General features: G+C 36.8%; 2 protein-coding genes across 3 annotated transcripts in view; both read right to left on the reverse strand.

Annotated features, from left to right (window-relative positions):
* The window catches only part of arhgef18a (rho/rac guanine nucleotide exchange factor (GEF) 18a), a 37,379-nt gene extending 30,357 nt beyond the window's left edge, over positions 1-7,022 (reverse strand). For both annotated transcript variants that reach the window (XM_062023817.1, XM_062023818.1), the window contains exon 1: positions 6,850-7,022. The gene's annotated coding sequence lies outside the window, so the exon portion shown is untranslated. The remainder of the gene's footprint in view (positions 1-6,849) is intronic.
* A 5,227-nt stretch (positions 7,023-12,249) lies between these two features.
* Positions 12,250-23,752, reverse strand: part of insra (insulin receptor a) — a 173,463-nt gene continuing 161,960 nt past the window's right edge. Inside the window, exons 18-21 of the mRNA XM_062023819.1 lie at positions 19,219-19,378; positions 17,439-17,568; positions 17,229-17,363; positions 12,250-12,857 (exon numbers count right to left, since the gene is read on the reverse strand). Of these exons, the coding sequence (XP_061879803.1) occupies positions 12,500-12,857; positions 17,229-17,363; positions 17,439-17,568; positions 19,219-19,378 (783 nt within the window). The 3' untranslated portion in view covers positions 12,250-12,499. The remainder of the gene's footprint in view (positions 12,858-17,228; positions 17,364-17,438; positions 17,569-19,218; positions 19,379-23,752) is intronic.

Genomic DNA, 23,752 nt, shown 5'->3' on the forward strand with positions numbered 1-23,752 from the left:
CTGGCACGGCCACTCTCCCGACCGCGCCACACCGTCTCCTCTTTGTAGATGATGCTACATATGCACAAAATAAACCACATGATGTTAGTACATCAGTCGAGGAAAATGATCAAACTACATAAATAAACTGTAATTTGATTTTGATATTACTTTATCTTGATAGATTGAAAATGAACACCAATGAGTTAACTGATGAACATTATCACATAATGTATTCAGAAAATATAAATAACGACAAAGTATGTATAATATTAACCGCAACAGGTAATTGTAAAAAAAAACAAAAAAACAACAACATTATGATTTGTACAATTTCTGAATGTGCTTGTTCTTCTTTTAAACGAAACAATTTGAAGCTGTCTTTATTTTTAAGTTATCGTGCCGTGATTTTACCAGTCCGGCCTACTTGGGAGTAGATTTTTTTCCATGTGGCCCCCGATCTAAAATGAGTTTGACAACCCCTGCCATAAAGCAACTGGAAAATGCTGCAATCACATAAATGCTGCAAGATCCAAAAGAAAATTCCTGCGAATGCCAAACCTGAGGGACTTTGAGGACATCAGTGGGATAAACAGATGGAAGTTTGCTTGATGTCATATTTTACAATGATGGTGAGCAACCAAAGCTACAGGCCGTACCTGAAGAACTTGTTTTGTTCCATGAACCTGCAGCGTGTTTCTCATGCTGTGGTTTTGAGGGTTTGTGTGTGTGTTTGACTGTTACACTGCCGTACTGTACTTAAATATCAGATTAAGTAAGTCAGCGGACATAATTAATTAACCATACAAACAACAACAACACTGGCGCCGCGCTTTCTAACATTTGTGTTGTTGTTCACCACTACATCTAGGGCTGGGCGATATATGGAATATACTCGATATATCGCGGGTTTGTCTCTGTGCGATATAGAAAATGACTATATCGTGAGTATTGGAGTATACGTTCTCACGCAGTTGCTTTTAGCTGCGGGCATTACACTACAGGCTTTTCTTCACTCTTTCTTGTCTCTCCTTCTCACAGAGACAATAAACAAGCACACCTTCTTACATACTTTGCATACTGTTGCGCGTGCAACGTCATACACCCTCGCCGAGCAGAGAGATAGAATAGAATAGTAAGTACTTTATTGATCCCTGGGGGAAATTCAGCACCACAGTTCGCTCACAATAGACAATAAACATGAAGGTATTTTTACATGTGAATAATATACATACAGTCTATTATACAGCATTATTCACATGTGAATAATATAAATACACTCTATTACACAGCATTATTCACATGTGAATAACAAATACAGTCCATTATACAGCATTATTCACATGTGAATAATATAAATACAGTCTATTATACAGCATTATACACATGTGAATAATATAAATACAGTCCATTATACAGCATTATTCACATGTGAATAATATAAATACAGTCTATTATACAGCATTATTCACATGGGAATAATATAAATACAGTCTATTATACAGCATTATTCACATGTGAATAATATAAATACAGTCCATTATACAGCATTATTCACATGTGAATAACATAAATGCAGTCTATTATACAGCATTATTCACATGTGAATAACAAACACAGTCCATTAAACAGCATTATTCACATGTGAATAATAAAAATACAGTCTATTATACAGCATTATTCACATGTGAATAATAAAAATACAGTCTATTATACAGCATTATTCACATGTGAATAATATAAATACAGTATTATAAAGCATTATTCACATGTGAATAATATAAATACAGTCTATTATACAGCATTATTCACATGTGAATAATATAAATACAGTATTATACAGCATTATTCACATGTGAATAATATAAATACAGTCTATTATACAGCATTATTCACATGTGAATAATGTAAATACAGTCTATTATAGCGGTATTTCCTATATAGGTAGCGGCATGGGTAATGTTAGCTGTGGTGCTAGTGGAGCAGTGCGAGTGGTAATATGAGAGAAAGAAGGTGCGAATCTGGTAACAAATGAAGGAAGAAGAATTAATTCCCAAGAAAAACAGCAGGGGGTCCATCGTCTGGCGGTGGTTTGGCTTCAAGCGGAAAGATGTTGAACAGACAACTGTAATATGTCAAGTATGCGGCAAAAGCGCTGCTATAAAAAGTAGCATTACTGCTAATTTGTAGCATCATTTGAAAAGTCACCCGCTAGAGAATGAAGAGTGCTTGAAACTAGAGATGTCCGATAATATCGGCCTGCCGATATTATCGGCCGATAAATGCTTTAAAATGTAATATCGGAAATTATCCGTATCGGTTTTTTAAATTATCGTATCGTATCGTATCGTTTTTTTTTTTTTTTTTTTAATTAAATCAACATGAAAAACACAAGATACACTTACAATTAGTGCACCAACCCAAAAAACCCTCCTCCAACATTTACACTCATTCACACAAAAGGGTTGTTTCTTTCTGTTATTAATATTCTGCTTCCTACATTATATATCAATATATATCAATACAGTCTGCAAGGGATACAGTCCGTAAGCACACATGATTGTGCGTGCTGCTGCTCCACTAATAGTACTAACATTTAACACTTCATTTTACTCATTTTCATTAATTACTAGTTTCTATATAACTGTTTTTATATTGTTTTACTTTATTTTTTATTCAAGAAAATGTTTTTAATTTATTTATCTTGTTTTATTTTATATTTTTTTTTTAAAAAGTACCTTATCTTCACCATACCTGGTTGTCCAAATTAGGCATAATAATGTGTTAATTCCACGACTGTATATATTGGTACCGGTAATTAAAAGTTGGAAAATATCGGTATATCGGATATCGGCAAAAAAGCCATTATCGGACTACCTTACTTGAAACTCCGCATGTCAACATCTCCGGCCGGTGCCACACCCACAAAATGCCCAAGCAACCATTTCCACATCAACACCGTGTGAAAAAACTAGTCAACAACAGAAGGAGATAACGTCCGCAGGAACCTACCACATAGTGAAGGACATACACTATTTGATTTCCTGTTATGCAGCTCATTTTTATTTCACACTTATTGAAATATCTTGTGTGACATCATGCACAAAAGTGCACTTTATTTGTTTCAAACTATTGTAGTGGCGTTCTGTACAAAAAGTGCACTTTAATTGAGTGTTGTTTTGATATGTCATCTTAGTGACATCATGCACAAAAGTGCACTAATAGCTTGTTTTAAAATGTCTCTGACAATCTTGCACTTTCTGTTTTGGAAATGACATGAATGTTTGTGCCGCTGCTTAATAACTGTTTAATAAATACTAGAGATGTCCGATAATATCGGACTGCCGATATCAGTCGATAAATGCTTTAAAATGTATTATCGGGAATTATCAGTATTGGTTTCAAAAAGTAAAATGTATGACTTTTTAAAACGCCCCTGTGTACACGGACGTAGGGAGAAGTACAGAGCGCCAATAAACCTCAAAGGCACTGCCTTTGCGTGCCGGCCCAGTCACATAATATCTACGGCTTTTCACATACACAAGTGAATGCAAGGCATACTTGGTCAACAGCCATACAGGTCACACTGAGGGTGGACGTATAAACAACTTTAACACTGTTACAAATATGCGCCACACTGTGAACCCACACCAAACAAGAATGACAAACACATTTCGGGAGAACATCCGCACCGTAACACAACATAAACACAACAGAACAAATACCCAGAACCCCTTGCAGCACTAACTCTTCCTGGACGCTACTCCCTATCCCCCCCGCCCCCACCTCAACCCCGCCCACCTCAACCTCCTCATGCTCTCTCAGGGAGAGCATGTCCCAAATTCCAAGCTGCTGTTTTGAGGCATGTTAAAAAAAATAATGCACTTTGTGACTTCAATAATAAATATGGCAGTGCCATGTTGGCATTTTTTTCCATAACTTGAGTTGATTTATTTTGGAAAACCTTGTTACATTGTTTAATGCATCCAGCGGGGCATCACAACAAAATTAGGCATAATAATGTGTTAATTCCATGACTGGATATATCAGTATCGGTTGATATCGGAATCGGTAATTAAAGGCCTACTGAAAGCCACGACTACCGACCACGCAGTCTGATAGTTTATATATCAATGATGAAATCTTAACATTGTTAACTTATAAAGTGCAATTTTAAATTTCCCGTGAAACTTCCGGTTGAAAACGTCTCGGTGTGATGACGTATGCGCGTGACGTCACGGAGTGAACGGAAGTATTCGGACCCCATTGGATCCAATACAAACAGCTCTGTTTTCACCACATAATTCCACAGTACTCTGGACATCTGTGTTGGTGAATCTTTTGCAATTTGTTTAATGAACAATGGAGACTGCAAAGAAGAAAGTTGTAGGTGGGATCGGTGTATTAGCGGCGGACTACAGCAACACAACCAGGAGGACTTTGAGATGGATAGCAGACGCGCTAGCCGCCGACCTCACCTTGACTTCCCCCGTCTCCGGGCCGCCGACCGCATCTATGATCGGGTGAAGTCCTTCGTCGCTCCGTCGATCGCTGGAACGCAGGTGAGCACGGGTGTTGATGAGCAGATGAGGGCTGGCTGGCGTAGGTGGAGCGCTAATGTTTTTAGCATAGCTCTGTCGAGGTCCCGTAGCTAAGTTAGCTTCAACAGCCCTTTGAGACACTTGTGATTTAGGGCTATATAAATAAACATTGATTGATTGATTGAATGGCGTCGTTAGCAACAGCATTGTTAAGTTTCGCCAGGCTGGAAAGCATTAACCGTGTAGTTACATGTCCATGGTTTAATAGTATTGTTGATTTTCTGTCTATCCTTCCAGTCAGGGGTTTATTTCTTTTGTTTCTATCCGCAGTTAAGCACGATGCTATCACGTTAGCTCCGTAGCTAAAGAGCTTCGCCGATGTATTGTCGTGGAGATAAAAGTCACTGTGAATGTCCATTTCGCGTTCTCGACTCTCATTTTCAAGAGGATATAGTATCCGAGGTGGTTTAAAATACAAATCCGTGATCCACAATAGAAAAAGGAGAAAGTGTGGAATCCAATGAACCCTTGTACCTAAGTTACGGTCAGAGCGAAAAAAGATACGTCCTACACTTCACTCTAGTCCTTCACTCTCACGTTCCTCATCCACGAATCTTTCATCCTCGCTCAAATTAATGGGGTAATCGTCGCTTTCTCGGTCTGAATCGCTCTAGCTGCATTGTAAACAATGAGGAAATGTGAGGAGCCTTTCAACCTGCGACGTCACGCTACTTCCGGTACAGGCAAGGCTTTTTTTTAATCAGCGACCAAAAGTTGCGAACTTTATCGTCAATGTTCTCTACTAAATCCTTTCAGCAAAAATATGGCAATATCGCGAAATGATCAAGTATGACACATAGAATGGATCTGCTATCCCCGTTTAAATAAGAACATTTCATTTCAGTAGGCCTTTAAGACAGACCGGGGCAAATTAAGGCCCGGGGGCCACATGCGGCCCGTTAAGCTTTTCAATCTGGCCCGCCGGACATTCCCCCAAATTTTTTTTAGATCTTTAAGATGGAAAGTGTAGCTGCCATTATGATGTGCAGTGATGTTTTCAAATGACTGTAAGTCTTGAACTATACAAAGTATTTCAATGGTTGTAATCTGCGCTTTTGCATGATATACTAGTTACTATGGTCATCTAATTAGTTACTATGGTCATCTAATTAGTTACTATGGTCATCTACGTCACAGCAGCTCAGACGAGGCACCAAGCAGTGTTGGGCGGGAAGCATTTCCACAGACGCAGAAGGAGATTTTCACGACAAAGTTCTAAAACTTAGTGATGTATCAGATATACCAGATTGTAGGTGGGTTTATTTTGTACCCTTTGCGTTCATATTTCACTGTTTGTTGCATTTTTGTTGCGTTTCACTTGATTGTAAAATGTGTCGATCGAAAGGGGGTGTGACGTTCATATTTTGTCAATATTCAGTGTTTTATCCTTCATAGAAAAATGTAAAATTCCATTACGTTTTTTTAAGGCGGTCTGTCATAACGTTTTTAGCATTCAATCAGACATTATTGTGAGGTTTTGTATTAGTGTTCATAAAAATAGATATACTGGCCCCCAGACACATTTTTTTCTCTAAATGTGGCCCCCGAGTCAAAGTAATTGCCCAGGCCTGCTTTAAGAGTTGGACAATATCGGCAGAAAAGCCATTATCGGACATCGCTAATAAATACACTTTTGCTAAATTGACTTAGTTGTGATTTCCCTCTCTGCATGAAAGTTTAAAAGTAGCATATATTAATGCAGTATGAAGAAGAATGTTTGAATGTAGACACATAGAATCATCATAATGCTGTGATTATATGCATCAAGTGTTCATTCAAGGCTAAGGAAAAATATCGAGATATATATCGTGTATCGTGACATGGCCTAAAAAATATCGAAATATTAATAAAAGGCCATATCGCCCGGCCCTAACTACAACATGTTATTTGTTCAATAACATGACAGACATGTTGCTGGTAAGAAGTTAAGTCAACATAGTGTGGTTTAAAATGAAGAGTTTCGGCCGAGAAGACAACAACAACAACAACAACAGGTGCGCAGGTGACCTAAGCTAGTTAGTTTGCAACAACTAACACCAACATACAGACGCCATTAAACATTAAATAACATTTCCTGGTGGTGATTAAAGATGATATAACATTTCCTGGTGGTGACAAGTAGTTAATTGAGACATTTCTAATCACGTCCGTGTGGTTTTAAAGTTAGCCTGCGAGCTAGAATGAATTAGCCGCTTTTAGCTTCGAAGCTTCCAGAATGTTTAGGAAAATGTCGCCCACGAAAAGCGAGTAAAATAGTTGCGTTTCTCACCTTGGAAGGAAATGGAGAGTAAAGCGAGCCCCCGTGAAGAAGTTCGTGTTCGCTAGTTTCCGTGGGGAAGGAGAGGCAGATGTAAAGTGGAGTTTGTCGGGAGGAGGAAGAAGAACAAGTGCACTCGACAACCAGGAGGGGCGTGACGTCAGGAGGAAGGAACAGCCTCCCGTGGAACATCTTCCTCATTAAAGAACGTCTTCCTCATTAAAGAAAATCTTCCTCATTAAAGAACGACCCGCATAAAAAAAAATATATATATATATATTATTATTTTTTTTAAATTAAATCAACAAAAAACACAACACTTACAATTAGTGCACCAACCCAAAAAACCTCCCTCCCCCATTTACACTCATTCACACAAAAGGGTTTCTGTTATTAATATTCTGGTTCCTACATTACTGTATATACCAGGGGTCATCAACCTTTTTGAAAGCAAGAGCTACTTCTTGGGTAGTGATTAATGCGAAGGGCTACCAGTTTGATACACACTTCGATAAATTGCCAGAAATAGCCAATTTGCTCCATTTACCTTTAACTCTATGTTATTATTAATAATTAATGATATTTACACTTAATTGAACGGTTTAAAAGAGGAGAAAACACGAAAAAAAAAATGACAATTACATTTTGAAACATAGTTTATCTTCAATTTCGACTCTTTAAAATTCAAAATTCAACCGAAAAAAGAAGAGAAAAACTAGCTAATTCGAATGTTTTTGAAAAAATTAAATAAAGAATTTATGGAACATCATTAGTAATTTTTCCTGATTAAGATTTTAGAATTTTGATGACATGTTTTAAATAGGTTAAAATCCAATCTGCACTTTGTTAGAATATATAACAAATTGGACCAAGCTATATTTCTAACAAAGACAAATAATTATTTCTTCTAGATTTTCCAGAACAAAATTTTTTAAAAGAAATTCAAAAGACTTTGAAATAAGATTTAAATTTGATTCTACAGATTTTCTAGATTTGCCAGAATAATTTTTTTGAATTTTAATCATAATAAGTTTGAAGAAATATTTCACAAATATTCTTCGTCGAAAAAACAGAAGCTAAAATGAAGAATTAAATTAAAATGTATTTATTATTCTTTACAATAAAAAAAAAAAAAATTACTTGAACATTGATTTAAATTGTCAGGAAAGGAATTTAAAAGGTAAAAAGGTATATGTGTTTAAAAATCCTAAAATAATTTTTAAAGTTGTATTTTTTTCTCTAAAATTGTCTTTCTGAAAGTTATAAGAAGCAAAGTAAAAAAATTAATGAAATTATTTAAACAAGTGAAGACCAAGTCTTTAAAATATTTTCTTGGATTTTCAAATTCTATTTGAGTTTTGTCTCTCTTAGAATTAAAAATGTCGGGCAAAGCGAGACCAGCTTGCTAGTAAATCAATAAAATTTAAAAAATAGAGGCAGCTCACTGGTAAGTGCTGCTATTTGAGCTATTTTTAGAACAGGCCAGCGGGCTACTCACCTGGTCCTTACGGGCTACCTGGTGCCCGCGGGCACCACGTTGGTGACCCCTGTTATATATCAATATATATCAATTCAGTCTGCAAGGGATACAGTCCGTAAGCACACAATTAAGAAAAACAATTTATGATTATAATATTTTGGAGGTGTTGCTTTGCTTGGTTTAAAAAGGTTTGCAGGTCATTGATAATAAATCAATATTACATACGGGGGCCACTTTTGATATATTTTGTGCATTAAATATGCTAAAATCACTCTAATGTTGGTTAATATATACTCGGCTGTGGGAACAAAACATCCGCAAATTAGTGAAATACACGATATACATCTTTAATGTATTTTACCCCCAAAAATGTGTGCCAAAAATTTCTCCTGAGCCGCATTTTGGACACCCCTGAGCTTTCACATTTATCTAGCATTGTAGCATAACTAATCCCACATAGGTCATCACACCGGAGCCCAAATGTGGCTCACAAATCCAACTTTAAAGAGTTTATTTATCATAACCTTCATGCTTAAATGTTTCCCAACGTGAGTGTTTGTTTACAGCAGGGGTGTCCAAACCTTTGTTTCCACCGAGGGCCATGATCAGAAATATTGAAAGATGCGGAGGACCACTTCGATACATTTTGTGCCAATAGAAAAAAAACAAAAAAAACGTAATTTGGACACCACTGGCCTTACATTTGTTGGCAAAATGACATTTCACGATACAAAACTAAGCACAGGTAGAGCCAATGCTTGGATGCACTTTCCTTAATTATTTACATTTATTTGATCTTGATGGGACGATACACTCCTTCCAGGCATTAGAAGCAAAAAAAAAAAAAAAGAGACTAAGAAGTGCTGTTTGTTGATCATGAGTTCATAAATCTGGATTAAAAAAAACAAAAACATAAAGCTAACATGTAAAAACATTTTTTTGCATCTATATGACCAGAAAAACCTCCAAAATGACAACATTGGCTATATACAAAAAAAATCATACATATATATATACATGTCTATATGTATATAAAATGTATATACACATACATATATATATATATATATGTCTATATATATACACATATATATATATATATACTGTATATATATATATACACATATATATATATATATATACATATACTGTATATATATATATATATACACATGTATATCAAATGTATATGCATATATATATACGTATATATATACATACATATACATACTGTATATACATACACACACATATATATATATATATACACATATATATATACACACATATATATATATATATATAAAATGTATATACATATACTGTATATATACACATGTATATAAAATGTATATACATATATATATACATACATACATATGTATACATATATATATATACACACACACATGTATATATACATATATATGTATACATGCACATATTTATACATACATACTTATATATGTATACACATACATATGTACATATATACACATATACATACAAATATGTACACATATATATATATACACATAATACACATACACACAAATATACATATATACACATGTAGACATGCACATACATACATATATGTATATACACATACTTATATATGTATACACATACTTATATATGTATACATATACATATATACACACATATATACATACATATATGTACATATATACATATATATATATCTATATACATACTGTACATACATACATATATATATACATACATACATATATATTTATAAATATATACATAAGTACAAATATACATATATGTACATATATTATTTATAAATATACATATATATATATAAATTGATACACAGTATATATACAGTCTATACACCATATATCTACCATATAAACCTTCTACACCCAATAAAAAGAAGCAGCAGCTATTGGTCACTCTGAGGAACACTTTAAATATCCTTCAGCTGTACTGTAAATGTCAAAACTAGAAAGACGGAGAAAAAAAAGTGTCAGAAATAAATATAAAAAGACAAATGATTCTGTTTCATCCGGTGTGCCTTTTGTTTTGGAATACTGCAGAGTGCGAGGAGGTAAGACACTTCATCAACTTCCTTTGTTCAAGACAGACAATGTTTTTTTTTTACCCCCCCTCCTCCTCCAAAAAATAAAATAAAAAGTTGAGGTTTTCTGCATTGTCACCATTGGCCATGGACAAAATAGAAAGGGCACTTCTATCTACTTTCAGGAGCTTTTCTTTCTGAGGAGGAGGAGGAGGAGGAGGAGGAGGAGGAGTTCAGCAGCCTTGTTGTTGTTTTGTTTCACAGTTGAATCCTTATAGAGCACAAAGTTGGCAACATTTCTATGTCTGTACAGTCCGTCATAGGAGAGTCTGCATACGTCATGTACAAACCCCGTTTCCATATGAGTTGGGAAATGGTGTTAGATGTAAATATAAACGGAATACAATGATTTGCAAATCATTTTCAACCCATATTCAGTTGAATATGCTACAAAGACAACATATTTCATGTTCAAACTCATTAACATTTTTTTTTTTGTGCAAATAATTATTAACTTTAGAATTTGATGGCAGCAACACGTGACAAAGAAGTTGGGAAAGGTGGCAATAAATACTGATAAAGTTGAGGAATGCTCATCAAACACTTATTTGGAACATCCCACAGGTGTGCAGGCTAATTGGGAACAGGTGGGTGCCATGATTGGGTATAAAAGTAGATTCCATGAAATGCTCAGTCATTCACAAACAAGGATGGGGCGAGGGTCACCACTTTGTCAACAAATGCCTGAGCAAATTGTTGAACAGTTTAAGAACAACCTTTCTCAAGCAGCTATTGCAAGGAATTTAGGGATTTCACCATCTACGCTCCGTAATATCATCAAAGGGTTCAGAGAATCTGGAGAAATCACTGCACGTAAGCAGCTAAGCCCGTGACCTTCCATCCCTCAGGCTGTACTGCATCAACAAGCCACATCAGTGTGTAAAGGATATCACCACGTGGGCTCAGGAACACTTCAGAAAGCCACTGTCAGTAACTACAGTTGGTCGCTACATCTGTAAGTGCACGTTAAAACTCTCCTATGCAAGGCGAAAGACATTTATCAACAACACCCAGAAACGCCGTCGGCTTCGCTGGGCCTGAGCTCATCTAAGATGGACTGATACAAACTGGAAAAGTGTTCTGTGGTCTGACGAGTCCACATTTCAAATTGTTTTTGGAAACTGTGGACGTCGGTGTCCTCTGGACCAAAGAGGAAAAGAACCATCCGGATTGTTATAGGCGCAAAGTGTAAAAGGCAGCATGTGTGATGGTATGGGGGTGTATTAGTGCCCAAGACATGGGTAACTTACACATCTGTGAAGGCACCATTAATGCTGAAAGGTACATACAGCTTTTGGAGCAACATATGTTGCCATCCAAGCAACGTTACCATGGACGCCCCTGCTTATTTCAGCAAGACAATGCCAAGCCACGTGTTACATCAACGTGGCTTCATAGTAAAAGAGTGCGGGTACTAGACTGGCCTGCCTGTAGTCCAGACCTGTCTCCCATTGAAAATGTGTGGCACCTAAAATAGCAGAAGGGAGACCCCCGGACTGTTGAACAACTTAAGCTGTACATCAAGCAAGAATGGGAAAGAATTCCACCTGAGAAGCTTCAAAAATGTGTCTCCTCAGTTCCCAAACCTTTACTGAGTGTTGTTAAAAGGAAAGGCCATGTAACACAGTGGTGAACATGCCCTTTCCCAACTACTTTGGCACGTGTTGCTGCCATGAAATTCTAAGTTCATTATTATTTGCAAAAAAAAAATAAAGTATATGAGTTTGAACATCAAATATGTTGTCTTTGTAGCATATTCAACTGAATATGGCTTGAAAAGGATTTGCAAATCATTGTATTGCGTTTATATTTACATCTAACACAATTTCCCAACTCATATGGAAACGGGGTTCGTACAAGCGTGACAGGAGCGTCTGCATACAAAAAAGCACCCCGTTGGAGACGCGCTGTAGTGTTGTGTTTGTGGCATTTGAAGAGAAAAATAAAGTCAAAATCCTGAGATGTGCATTGAGGGGCTCTGTTGAGAGTGATATAAGTGTGGTCTCTATATATATATATATATATATACACATATAAAAAATGACAAAATATCTCTGATGTAAAGGAGTCGGCTAGGAGGGGCTGGAGCGCGGCAGGGCCAGTACTCGTCCGTTGCTCTTGCCCCCGTTCATGTGTGTGAAGGGGATGTGGTGCTCCTCATAGCTGCCCCTCAGGCCCACCGAGGAGCCCTCGTCCCGGTCCAGGCCCTGCTCCCGCTGCGAGTAGGACGAGGGGTCCAGCGGGATGCTCTCCATGTTGTCCATGTCCAGGTCAAAGTCCTCGCTCTCCGGCGGCTTGTTCTCGCCGCTGTAGAAGAAGGAGCACTCCTGGAAGGACGGGTGGAGGTCGTCGCGCAGCATCTCGATGATCTCCTGGAAGGTGGGCCGCATCTTGGGGTTGTACTGCCAGGACATCTGCATCAGGTTGTGTCTGGAGGGGGGAGGAGGAGGACAGTCAAACACCTGAAGTACTTTTCAAACACAAAACTTACACATTTGAAGGATAAAGTTAAAGTTCAAGTACCAATTTTGAAATTAACTTAAATCATAACCATAACCAATTGGACAAGTGATTGACGTGGAAGTGTTACTGATCACAAGCTCTGCAAGTCCCTCCCTTTTGCGCCATGCACAGAGGGGAGCGGGGCTTAAGACCCTAGCTCACACGCTCAGTCTTCCAACATAGAAGAAACAAGGCCTTAGTTGGAGGAACTGTTTTTTCACCCCTTTTAAGTTCAAGTTAAAGTACCAATGATTGTCACACACACACACTAGGTGTGGCGAGATTATCCTCTGCATTTGACCCATCACCCTTGATCACCCCCTGGGAGGTGAGGGGAGCAGTGAGCAGCAGCGGTGGCCACGCCCAGGAACCATTTTTGGTGATTTAACCCCCAATTCCAACCCTTGATGCTGAGTGCCAAGCAGGGAGGTAATGGCTCCCGTTTTTTTATAGTCTTTGGTATGACTCGGCCAGGGGTTTGAACTCACGACCTACCGATCTCAGGGCGGACCCTATAACCCAGGGGTCACCAACGCGGTGCCCGCGGGCACCAGGTAGCCCGTAAGGACCAGATGAGTAGCCCGTTGGCCTGTTCTAAAAATAGCTCAAATAGCAGCACTTACCAGTGAGCTGCCTCTATTTTTTTAATTTTATTTATTTACTAGCAAGCTGGTCTCGCTTTGCCCGACATTTTTAATTCTAAGAGAGACAAAACTCAAATAGAATTTGAAAATCCAAGAAAATATTTTAAAGACTTGGTCTTCACTTGTTTAAATAAATTCATTAATTTTTTTACTTTGCTTCTTATAACTTTCAGAAAGACAATTTTAGAGAAAAAATACAACCCTAAAAATCATTTTAGGATTTTTAAACACATATACCTTTTTACCTTTTAAATTCCTTCCTCTTCTTTCCTGACAATTTAAATCAATGTTCAAGTAAATTAATTTTTTTTATTGTAAAGAATAATAAATAAATTTTAATTTAATTCTTCATTTTAGCTTCTGTTTTTTCGACGAAGAATATTTGTGAAATATTTCTTCAAACTTATTGTGATTAAAATAAAAAAAAACTATTCTGGCAAATCTACAAAATCTGTAGAATCAAATTTAAATCTTATTTCAAAGTCTTTTGAATTTCTTTTAAAATTTTTGTTCTGGAAAATCTAGAAGAAATAATGATTAGTCTTTGTTAGAAATATAGCTTGGTCCAATTTGTTATATATTCTAACAAAGTGTAGATTGGATTTTAACCTATTTAAAACATGTCATCAAAATTCTAAAATTAATCTTAATCAGTAAAAATTACTAATGATGTTCCATAAATTATTTTTTTAATTTTTTCAAAAAGATTCAAATTAGCTAGTTTTTCTCTTCTTTTTTTCGGTTGAATTTTGAATTTTAAAGAGTCGAAATTGAAGATAAACTATGTTTCAAAATTTAATTGTCATTTTTTTCGTGTTTACTCCTCTTTTAAACCGTTCAATTAAGTGTAAATATCATTAATTATTAATAATAACATAGAGTTAAAGGTAAATTGAGCAAATTGGCTATTTCTGGCAATTTATTGAAGTGTGTATCAAACTGGTAGCCCTTCGCATTAATCACTACCCAAGAAGTAGCTCTTGCTTTCAAAAAGGTTGGTGACCCCTGCTCTAACCCCAAGGCCACTGAGCAGGTCTTTAGTCAGTTTAGTGAAGTACATGAAACCAGGAGTAGTTCCTGTAGTACTGTACTTTGGCATGAAGTTAAGGTATGTATGTGATTGGTGTAGTCCAGTGTTTCCTTGCTTAGTATTAATTTTTGTAGTCAGCCTGACCCTGACATGTTGTTGTATGCGCTGGTTTATGTGTGAAATTAAATAATCATCTGTGTGATTAACACATGCTTTTATATAATTTGACAAGGTTCACGCCTGTTAAACTGTAAGTAGGTTACTTGTTGAATACCATTTAAATCAAGAGGATTAATATCTACACCGGAAAAATTGGTCCCCTGTGGTTGAAAACCCTTTAATTAGCAATTTGATCAATCTAGAGCCACATTTTCACCTACCTATGTAGCATGTTTGAAATGAACTTAAACCATAACCATAACCAATTGGACAAGTGATTGACGTGGAAGTGTTACTGATTACTCTGTGCGTGCGTGCTGAAAGCTCTGCGAGTCCCTCGCTTTTGCGCCATGCACAGAGGGGAGCGGGGCTTAAGACCCTAGCTCACACGCTCAGTCTTCCAACATAGAAGAAACAAGGCCTTAGTTGGAGGAACTGTTTTTTCACCCCTTTTAAGTTCAAGTTAAAGTACCACTGATTGTCACACACACACACTAGGTGTGGCGAGATTATCCTCTGCATTTGACCCATCACCCTTTATCACCCCCTGGGAGGTGAGGGGAGCAGTGGGCAGCAGCGGTGGCCACGCCCGGGAATCATTTTTGGTGATTTAACCCCCAATTCCAACCCTTGATGCTGAGTGCCAAGCAGGGAGGTAATGGCTCCCGTTTTTTTATAGTCTTTGGTATGACTCGGCCGGGGTTTGAACTCACGACGGACACTCTAACCACAAGGCTACAGAGCAGGTGGTCCTACTGGCCTAAATATGATAAAAGACAGCACCTATTTAAAAAAAGAGAGAATTATATTTGCCAACTATTAACCTCTTAAAGCCCAAGCTGTTTGTTTACATGCTATTTTTATTTCTCTTTGCTATTTGGGCATATTGGACCCTAATTAGAATAAAAACTAAGAATCATCTTTTGATATGATGTACTTAGTCCATAAGTACACAATCATGTACTTCATGTTTAGTGACATGCTAATTCTTATTTTTACACTTTTTTTCCTCCAAATTCCATTGTATGTTATATACTTCTGACACCACCAGATGGCAGTATAAGTGTCCACATAAGTGGCCATAAGACCCCAATTCAGTAGTGTACACCATTTTGGAAATAAGAGCTAAAAGGTGCTGTCCACGCATGTGGCCACTAAGCCTTTAGAGCAGGGGTCACCAACCTTTTTGAAAGCAAGAGCTACTTCTTGGGTAGTGATTAATGCGAAGGGCTACCAGTTTGATACACACTTAAATAAATGGCCAGAAATAGCCAATTTGCTCAATTTACCTTTAACTCTATGTTATTATTAATAATTAATGATATTTACACTTAATTGAACGGTTTAAAAGAGGAGAAAACACGAAAAAAAATGACAATTACATTTTGAAACATAGTTTATCTTCAATTTCGACTCTTTAAAATTCAAAATTCAACCGAAAAAAAGAAGAGAAAAACTAGCTAATTCGAATGTTTTTGAAAAAATTAAAAAAAGAATTTATGGAACATCATTAGTAATTTTTCCTGATTAAGATTAATTTTAGAATTTGGATGACATGTTTTAAATAGGTTAAAATCAATCTACACTTTGTTAGAATATATAACAAATTGGACCAAGCTATATTTCTAACAAAGACAAATCATTATTTCTTCTAGATTTTTCAGAACAAAAATTTTAAAAGAAATTCAAAAGACTTTGAAATTAGATTTAAATTTGATTTTACAGATTTTCTAGATTGGCCAGAATATTTTTTTTGAATTTTAATCATAATAAGTTTGAAGAAATATTTCACAAATATTCTTCGTCGAAAAAACAGAAGCTAAAATGAAGAATTAAATTAAAATGTATTTATTATTCTTTACAATCAAAAAAATTAATTTACTTGAACATTGATTTAAATTGTCAGGAAAGAAGAGGAAGGAATTTAAAAGGTAAAAAGGTATATGTGTTTAAAAATCCTAAAATAATTTTTAAAGTTGTATTTTTTTCTCTAAAATTGTCTTTCTGAAAGTTATAAGAAGCAAAGTAAAAAAATTAATGAAATTATTTAAACAAGTGACGACCAAGTCTTTAAAATATTTTCTTGGATTTTCAAATTATATTTGAGTTTTGTCTCTCTTAGAATTAAAAATGTTGGGCAAAGCGAGACCAGCTTGCTAGTAAATAAATACAATTTAAAAAATGGAGGCAGCTCACTGGTAAGTGCTGTTATTTGAGCTATTTTTAGAACAGGCCAGCGGGCTACTCATCTGGTCCTTACGGGCTACCTGGTGCCCGCGGGCACCACGTTGGTGACCCCTGCTTTAGAGGTTTAAAGTGATTGAGGTAAAATGGCGTGCACAACTTGGCTGCCACCAGCCGAGGCGCTCTTGATATAACCGCCTGTAGGTCCATCATGACTTGACAAAACACCCGAAATAGACTAATTCAAGATACATTTGCAGAAAGACGTCCAGATGTACTCACAGTCTGTCAGCGCAGTTGTCTGGGCGGTCCAGGTAGCCTCCGTCCATGACAAACTTCAGCACCTGCTCGTTGGAGAGGCCTTGGTAAGGCTGCTCAGCCAGCGTGCTGATCTCCCACAGCACCACCCCAAAAGACCTTTAGGAGGCGGTAGAGAAGACGTTTTGATAAGTAAATGTGGTGTGTACATGTAAAGAGGCGTGCGGGACAGACCAGCAGTCCGAATGTGCCGTGAAGACGCCATCTTTGAGGGACTCTGGTGACATCCACCTGACAGGCAGCAGGCCTTTGCCGCCTTTCCTGTAGTAGTCCGTCTCATAGATGTCTCTGGTCATGCCGAAATCTACAAGACAACAAAAAGGTTTCATTGAGTCTTTTCCTCCCGTGTGTACAAACCCCGTTTCCATATGAGTTGGGAAATTGTGTTAGATGTAAATATAAACGCAATACAATGATTTGCAAATCATTTTCAACCCATATTCAGTTGAATATGCTACAAAGACAACATATTTGATGTTCAAACTCATAAAGTCTATAATTTTTTTTTGCAAATAATAATGAACTTAGAATTTCATGGCTGCAAAACGTGCCAAAGTAGTTGGGAAAGGGCATGTTCACCACTGTGTTACATGGCCTTTCCTTTTAACAACACTCAGTAAAGGTTTGGGAACTGAGGAGACACATTTTTGAAGCTTCTCAGGTGGAATTCTTTCCCATTCTTGCTTGATGTACAGCTTAAGTTGTTCAACAGTCCGGGGGTCTCCCTTCTGCTATTTTAGGTGCCACACATTTTCAATGGGAGACAGGTCTGGACTACAGGCAGGCCAGTCTAGTACCCGCACTCTTTTACTATGAAGCCACGTTGATGTAACACGTGGCTCGGCATTGTCTTGCTGAAATAAGCAGGGGCGTCCATGGTAACGTTGCTTGGATGGCAACATATGTTGCTCCAAAAGCTGTATGTACCTTTCAGCATTAATGGCGCCTTCACAGATGTGTAAGTTACCCATGTCTTGGGCACTAATACACCCCCATACCATCACACATGCTGCCTTTTACACTTTGCGTCTATAACAATCCGGATGGTTCTTTTCCTCTTTGGTCCGGAGGACACGACGTCCACAGTTTCCAAAAACAATTTGAAATGTGGACTCGTCAGACCACAGAACACTTTTCCACTTTGCATCAGTCCATCTTAGATGAGCTCAGGCCCAGCGAAGCCGACGGCGTTTCTGGGTGTTGTTGATAAACGGTTTTCGCCTTGCATAGGAGAGTTTTAACTTGCACTTACAGATGTAGCGACCAACTGTAGTTACTGACAGTGGGTTTCTGAAGTGTTCCTGAGCCCATGTGGTGATATCCTTCACACACTGATGTGGCTTGTTGATGCAGTACAGCCTGAGGGATGGAAGGTCACGGGCTTAGCTGCTTACGTGCAGTGATTTCTCCAGATTCTCTGAACCCTTTGATGATATTACGGAGCGTAGATGGTGAAATCCCTCAATTCCTTGCAATAGCTGCTTGAGAAAGGTTTTTCTTAAACTGTTCAACAATTTACTCAGGCATTTGTTGACAAAGTGGTGACCCTCGCCCCATCCTTGTTTGTGAATGACTGAGCATTTCATGGAATCTACTTTTATACCCAATCATGGCACCCACCTGTTCCCAATTAGCCTGCACACCTGTGGGATGTTCCAAATAAGTGTTTGATGAGCATTCCTCAACTTTATCAGTATTTATTGCCACCTTTCCCAACTTCTTTGTCACGTGTTGCTGCCATCAAATTCTAAAGTTAATGATTATTTGCACAAAAAAAAATAAAGTTTATGAGTTTGAACATGAAATATGTTGTCTTTGTAGCATATTCAACTGAATATGGCTTGAAAATGGTTTGCAAATCATTGTATTCCGTTTATATTTACATCTAACACCATTTCCCAACTCATATGGAAACGGGGTTTGTAGTTGTGTCCTGCTGAGGTGTTAAACTCGCCTCCTATTTTGACAGTGAGATCGTGAGCGACCATGCAGTTTCTGGCGGCGAGGTCTCTGTGCACAAATTTCTTGGCGCTGAGGTACGCCATGCCGTCCGCGATCTCAGCCGACATTTGGATCATCTCCTTCAGTGTGGGAGGCGGACGGCCCGGGTTGTTCTGAGGGATACATTTTCTTCATTAGGTCACAAGCATTCATTCAATCAATCGATCAATCAAAGTTTATTTACATAGCCCTTAATCACAAATGTCTCAAAGGGCTGCACAAGCTACAACGACCACATGAACCCTCAGGAGTCCAGGGTAGGAATAATGAACGTTTCTGTTTACTTTAAAAACACACTGCAAAAAGTGAAATCTAAGTAAGATGAAATATGTCAAATAAGGGTGATATTTGCTTATTTTCTGTCTGATAAGATCATTCTTCTCACTAAGCAGATTTTATGTTAGAGTGTTTTACTTGTTTTAAGTGTTTTGGTTAGGGATGTCCGATAATGGCTTTTTGCCGATATCCGATATTGTCCAACTCTTTAATTACCGATACCGATATCAACCGATACCGATACTGATATATACAGTCGTGGAATTAACACATTATTATGCCTAATTTGGACAACCAGGTATGGTGAAGATAAGGTGCTTTTTTTTTTTTAATTAATAAAATAAAATAAGATAAATAAATTAAAAACATTTTCTTGAATAAAAAATAAAGTACAACAATATAAAAACAGTTACATAGAAACTAGTAATTAATGAAAATGCGTAAAATGAAGTGTTAAAGGTTAGTACTATTAGTGGAGCAGCAGCACGCACAATCATGTGTGCTTACGGACTGTATCCCTTGCAGACTGTATTGATATATATTGATATATAATGTAGGAAGCAGAATATTAATAACAGAAAGAAACAACCCTTTTTGTGTGAATGAGTGTAAATGGGGGGAGGGAGGTTTGTTGGGTTGGTGCACTAATTGTAAGTGTATCTTGTGTTTTTTATGTTGATTTAATTAAAAAAAAACAAAAAAAACAACAAAAAAACGATACCGATAATAAAAAAAACCGATACCGATCATTTCCGATATTACATTTTAAAGCATTTATCGGCCGATAATATCGACATCTCTAGTTTTGGTCCTAAATGATCTCAGTAAGATATTACAGCTTGTTGCTGAGATTTGATGAGCTATATTGAGTAAAACATGCTTGAAACTAGAATATCAACTGTTGCAAAGCTGTGTCATCAACACTCACAAGTAGAAAACTACTTTTTTAAAGTCATCATTTCTTACTTCAAGCATGAACAAAAAAATCATGATGCCGAGCGCATATCATTATGTCAAGATAATGGCACTAGCATTTACTTCGTTTAAGGCAAGGCAAGGCAACTTTATTTGTGTAGCGCTTTTCCTACACAAGGCAGACTCAAAGTGCTTCACTGACAACAAAGTGAAATGAAAGAAAAATAAAAGCAAAATTAAAATGCAGACAATAAAAATAAAAACAGTGCGGACGTTAAAAGTTAAAAGATTAAAAGATTTAGCTGAAAGCTAAGGTAACATAAAAGTCTTCAGTCTAGTTTTAAAAGTAGTCAGAGTTGGGGAGAGTCTGACATCTTCAGGAAGTTTATTCCAGCTTTGACTTTACTCTTGGAACCGCTAACAGATTGCTCTCAGAAGATCTTAGTGATCTAGAGGGCTTATATAGTGGGAGCATATCAGTAATATACTAGACCATGTAGTGATTTATATGTGAGCAGATCAATTCTCTGATGTACAGGGAGCCAATGGAAGGATTTAAGAATTGCTGTAATGTGCTCACATTTTTTGGTCTTTGTTAGAACTCTAGCAGCAGCGTTCTGAACAAGCTGTAGCTGCCTGACAGTGTTTTTGGGAAGACCTGCAAGGAGACCATTACAATAGTCTAGCCTACTGGTAATAAAGGCATGTACAAGTTTTTCTAAGTCTTGAGCTGACATGAGCCCTCTAAGTCTTGTTACATTTTTGAGGTGATAGTAGGCCGATTTTGTTACTGATTTGATGTGACTGTCGAAATGTAAATCAGAATCTAAAATAACCCCAAGATTTCTGGCTTGATTTGAGGTTTTCAGGGACAGTGATTGAAGGTGTTGGACGACTTTCTTTTTTAGCAGCAAAAACAATGATCTCAGTTTTATCTTCATTTAGTTGTAGGAAATGTTGGCACATCCAGTGTTTGACTTGCTCGTTGCACTGGCACAGAAGATCTATGGGGCGATAGTCATTTGGGGATAGCGCTACATAGATTTGGGTGTCATCGGCATAGCAATGATGGTCAATGTTATTATTTTGCATGATTTGTTCTAGTGGGAGCATATAGATGTTAAATAAAGTGGGCCCCAAGATTGAACCTTGGGGGACTCCGTTGGTTGGTTCTGATACAAAGTCACCAATGGAAACAAAATAGTTCCTATCTTGTAGATATGACTTGAACCAGCTTAAAACTGTGCCTGAGATCCCCACCCAGTTTTCCAAGCTGTCCAAAAGTATTGAGTGGTGGACAGTGTCAAATGCAGCACTGAGGTCCAAAAGCATTAATACTGAAGTTTTGCCAGAGTCCGTGTTTAGACGGATGTCATTTTTAACTTGAAGAAGGGCCGTCTCTGTGCTATGAAGAGGTCCAAATCCTGACTGGAAGTTGTTGTGGCAGCCAGTAGAAGCCAAGAAGTGATTTAGTTGTTGGAGGACAACTTTCTCAATGATTTTACTTATGAATGGTAGATTGTAAATTGGTCTGTAGTTGTTGATAAGAGAGGCATCTAGGCTCGGCTTTTTTAGAAGAGCTTTAATGACTGCAGTTTTGAAAGCCTTCGGGAAATTGCCCGATTGAATAGAATTATTAACTATTTGCAAGATGTCTGTTGATAGGCAGTCAAAAACATTCTTAAAGAAGTTGGTAGGTAAAACATCAAGGCAGCAATTTATAGTCAGAAAAATACGGTATATGGTTGAAACCGATAATGATGCCCAAAAACTTACAAAAAGATGGGAAGTCCTCAAATGGTTATTTTGAAAATGTAATTTTGTTTATAGATTATATGCAATCTGTTGTTGAGTTCCCTAATTTTGAGTGTACATAAATGAAGGTGAGTGTTGCTGAGTCCGAACTGGACTCGACTTGGTTTTAAGAACCCTTTAAACAATCTAATTTCATGGACAACCTGGTCTGGTGAAGATAAGGTCCCTAAAAAAAAAAATTTTATAATATAAAATATAAAATATAAAATAAAATAAGATAAATAAATAAATAAACATTTCTTGAATAAAAAAGAAAGTAAAACAATATAAAAACAGTTACATAGAAACTACCGTATTTTTCAGACTATAAGTCGCAGTTTTTTTCATAGTTTGGCCAGGGGTTGCGACTTATACTCAGAAGCGACTTATGTGTGAAATGATTAACACATTAGCGTAAAATATCCAATAATATTATTGATCTCATTCACGTAAGAGACTAGACGTATAAGATTTCATGGGATTTAGCGATTAGGAGTGACAGATTGTTTGGTAAACGTATAGCATGTTCTATATGTTATAGTTATTTGAATGACTCTTACCATAATATGTTACGTTAACATACCAGTTGGTTATTTATGCCTCATATAACGTACACTTATTCAGCCTGTTGTTCACTATTCTTGATTTTAAATTGCCTTTCAAATGTCTATTCTTGGTGTTGGCTTTTATCAAATACATTTCCCCCAAAAATGCGACTTATACTCCAGTGCGACTTATATGTTTTTTTCCTTCTTTATTGTGCATTTTCGACCGGTGCGACTTATACTCCGAAAAATGCGGTAGTAATTAATGAAAATGAGTCAAATTAACTGTTAAAGGTTAGTACTATTAGTGGACCAGCACCATGCACAATCATGTATGCTTACGGACTGTATTCCTTGCAGACTGTATTGATATATATTGATATATAATGTAGGAAGCAGAATATTAATAACAGAAAGAAACAACCCTTTTGTGTGAATGAGTGTGAATGGGGGGAGGGAGGTTTTTTTTGGGTTGGTGCACTAATTGTAAGTGTATCTTGTGTTTTTTATGTTGATTTAATTAAAATAAAAAAAAATAAATAAAAAAAAGAAGGGACTAAAAAGCCACCTTTTTAACACAGCTTTTATCTAATTTATCTGCCTTCTTGTTTTTAAATGAACTACTTGCCTATCTGTTTTATCCAGTGCTTTCATGTTTTTATTTCTATTTTATCTATGTTTCTATGATTTATCTAGTGTTTATCTAGTGTTTTTCATGTTCATATTTCATTTTATTAGACCTTATTTTTTATTTTTTATATACTTTGTAGCACTTTGAGAATATAAAGTGCGTTACAAATGTAATTCATTATTATTATAAAGTAATGCATTAGAAAAACAACATGTTACATATCACTAATCAAGGAATCGCAATTAACGCGATAGAGACAAGTGGTAGAAAATCGATGGTTGGTTTATGACACCCCTAAAAATAGCATCATTGAATGTCAGGCCTCT

This window comes from Entelurus aequoreus, linkage group LG16 (assembly GCF_033978785.1).
Source record: "Entelurus aequoreus isolate RoL-2023_Sb linkage group LG16, RoL_Eaeq_v1.1, whole genome shotgun sequence".
Taxonomy (NCBI): Eukaryota; Metazoa; Chordata; class Actinopteri; order Syngnathiformes; family Syngnathidae; genus Entelurus; species Entelurus aequoreus.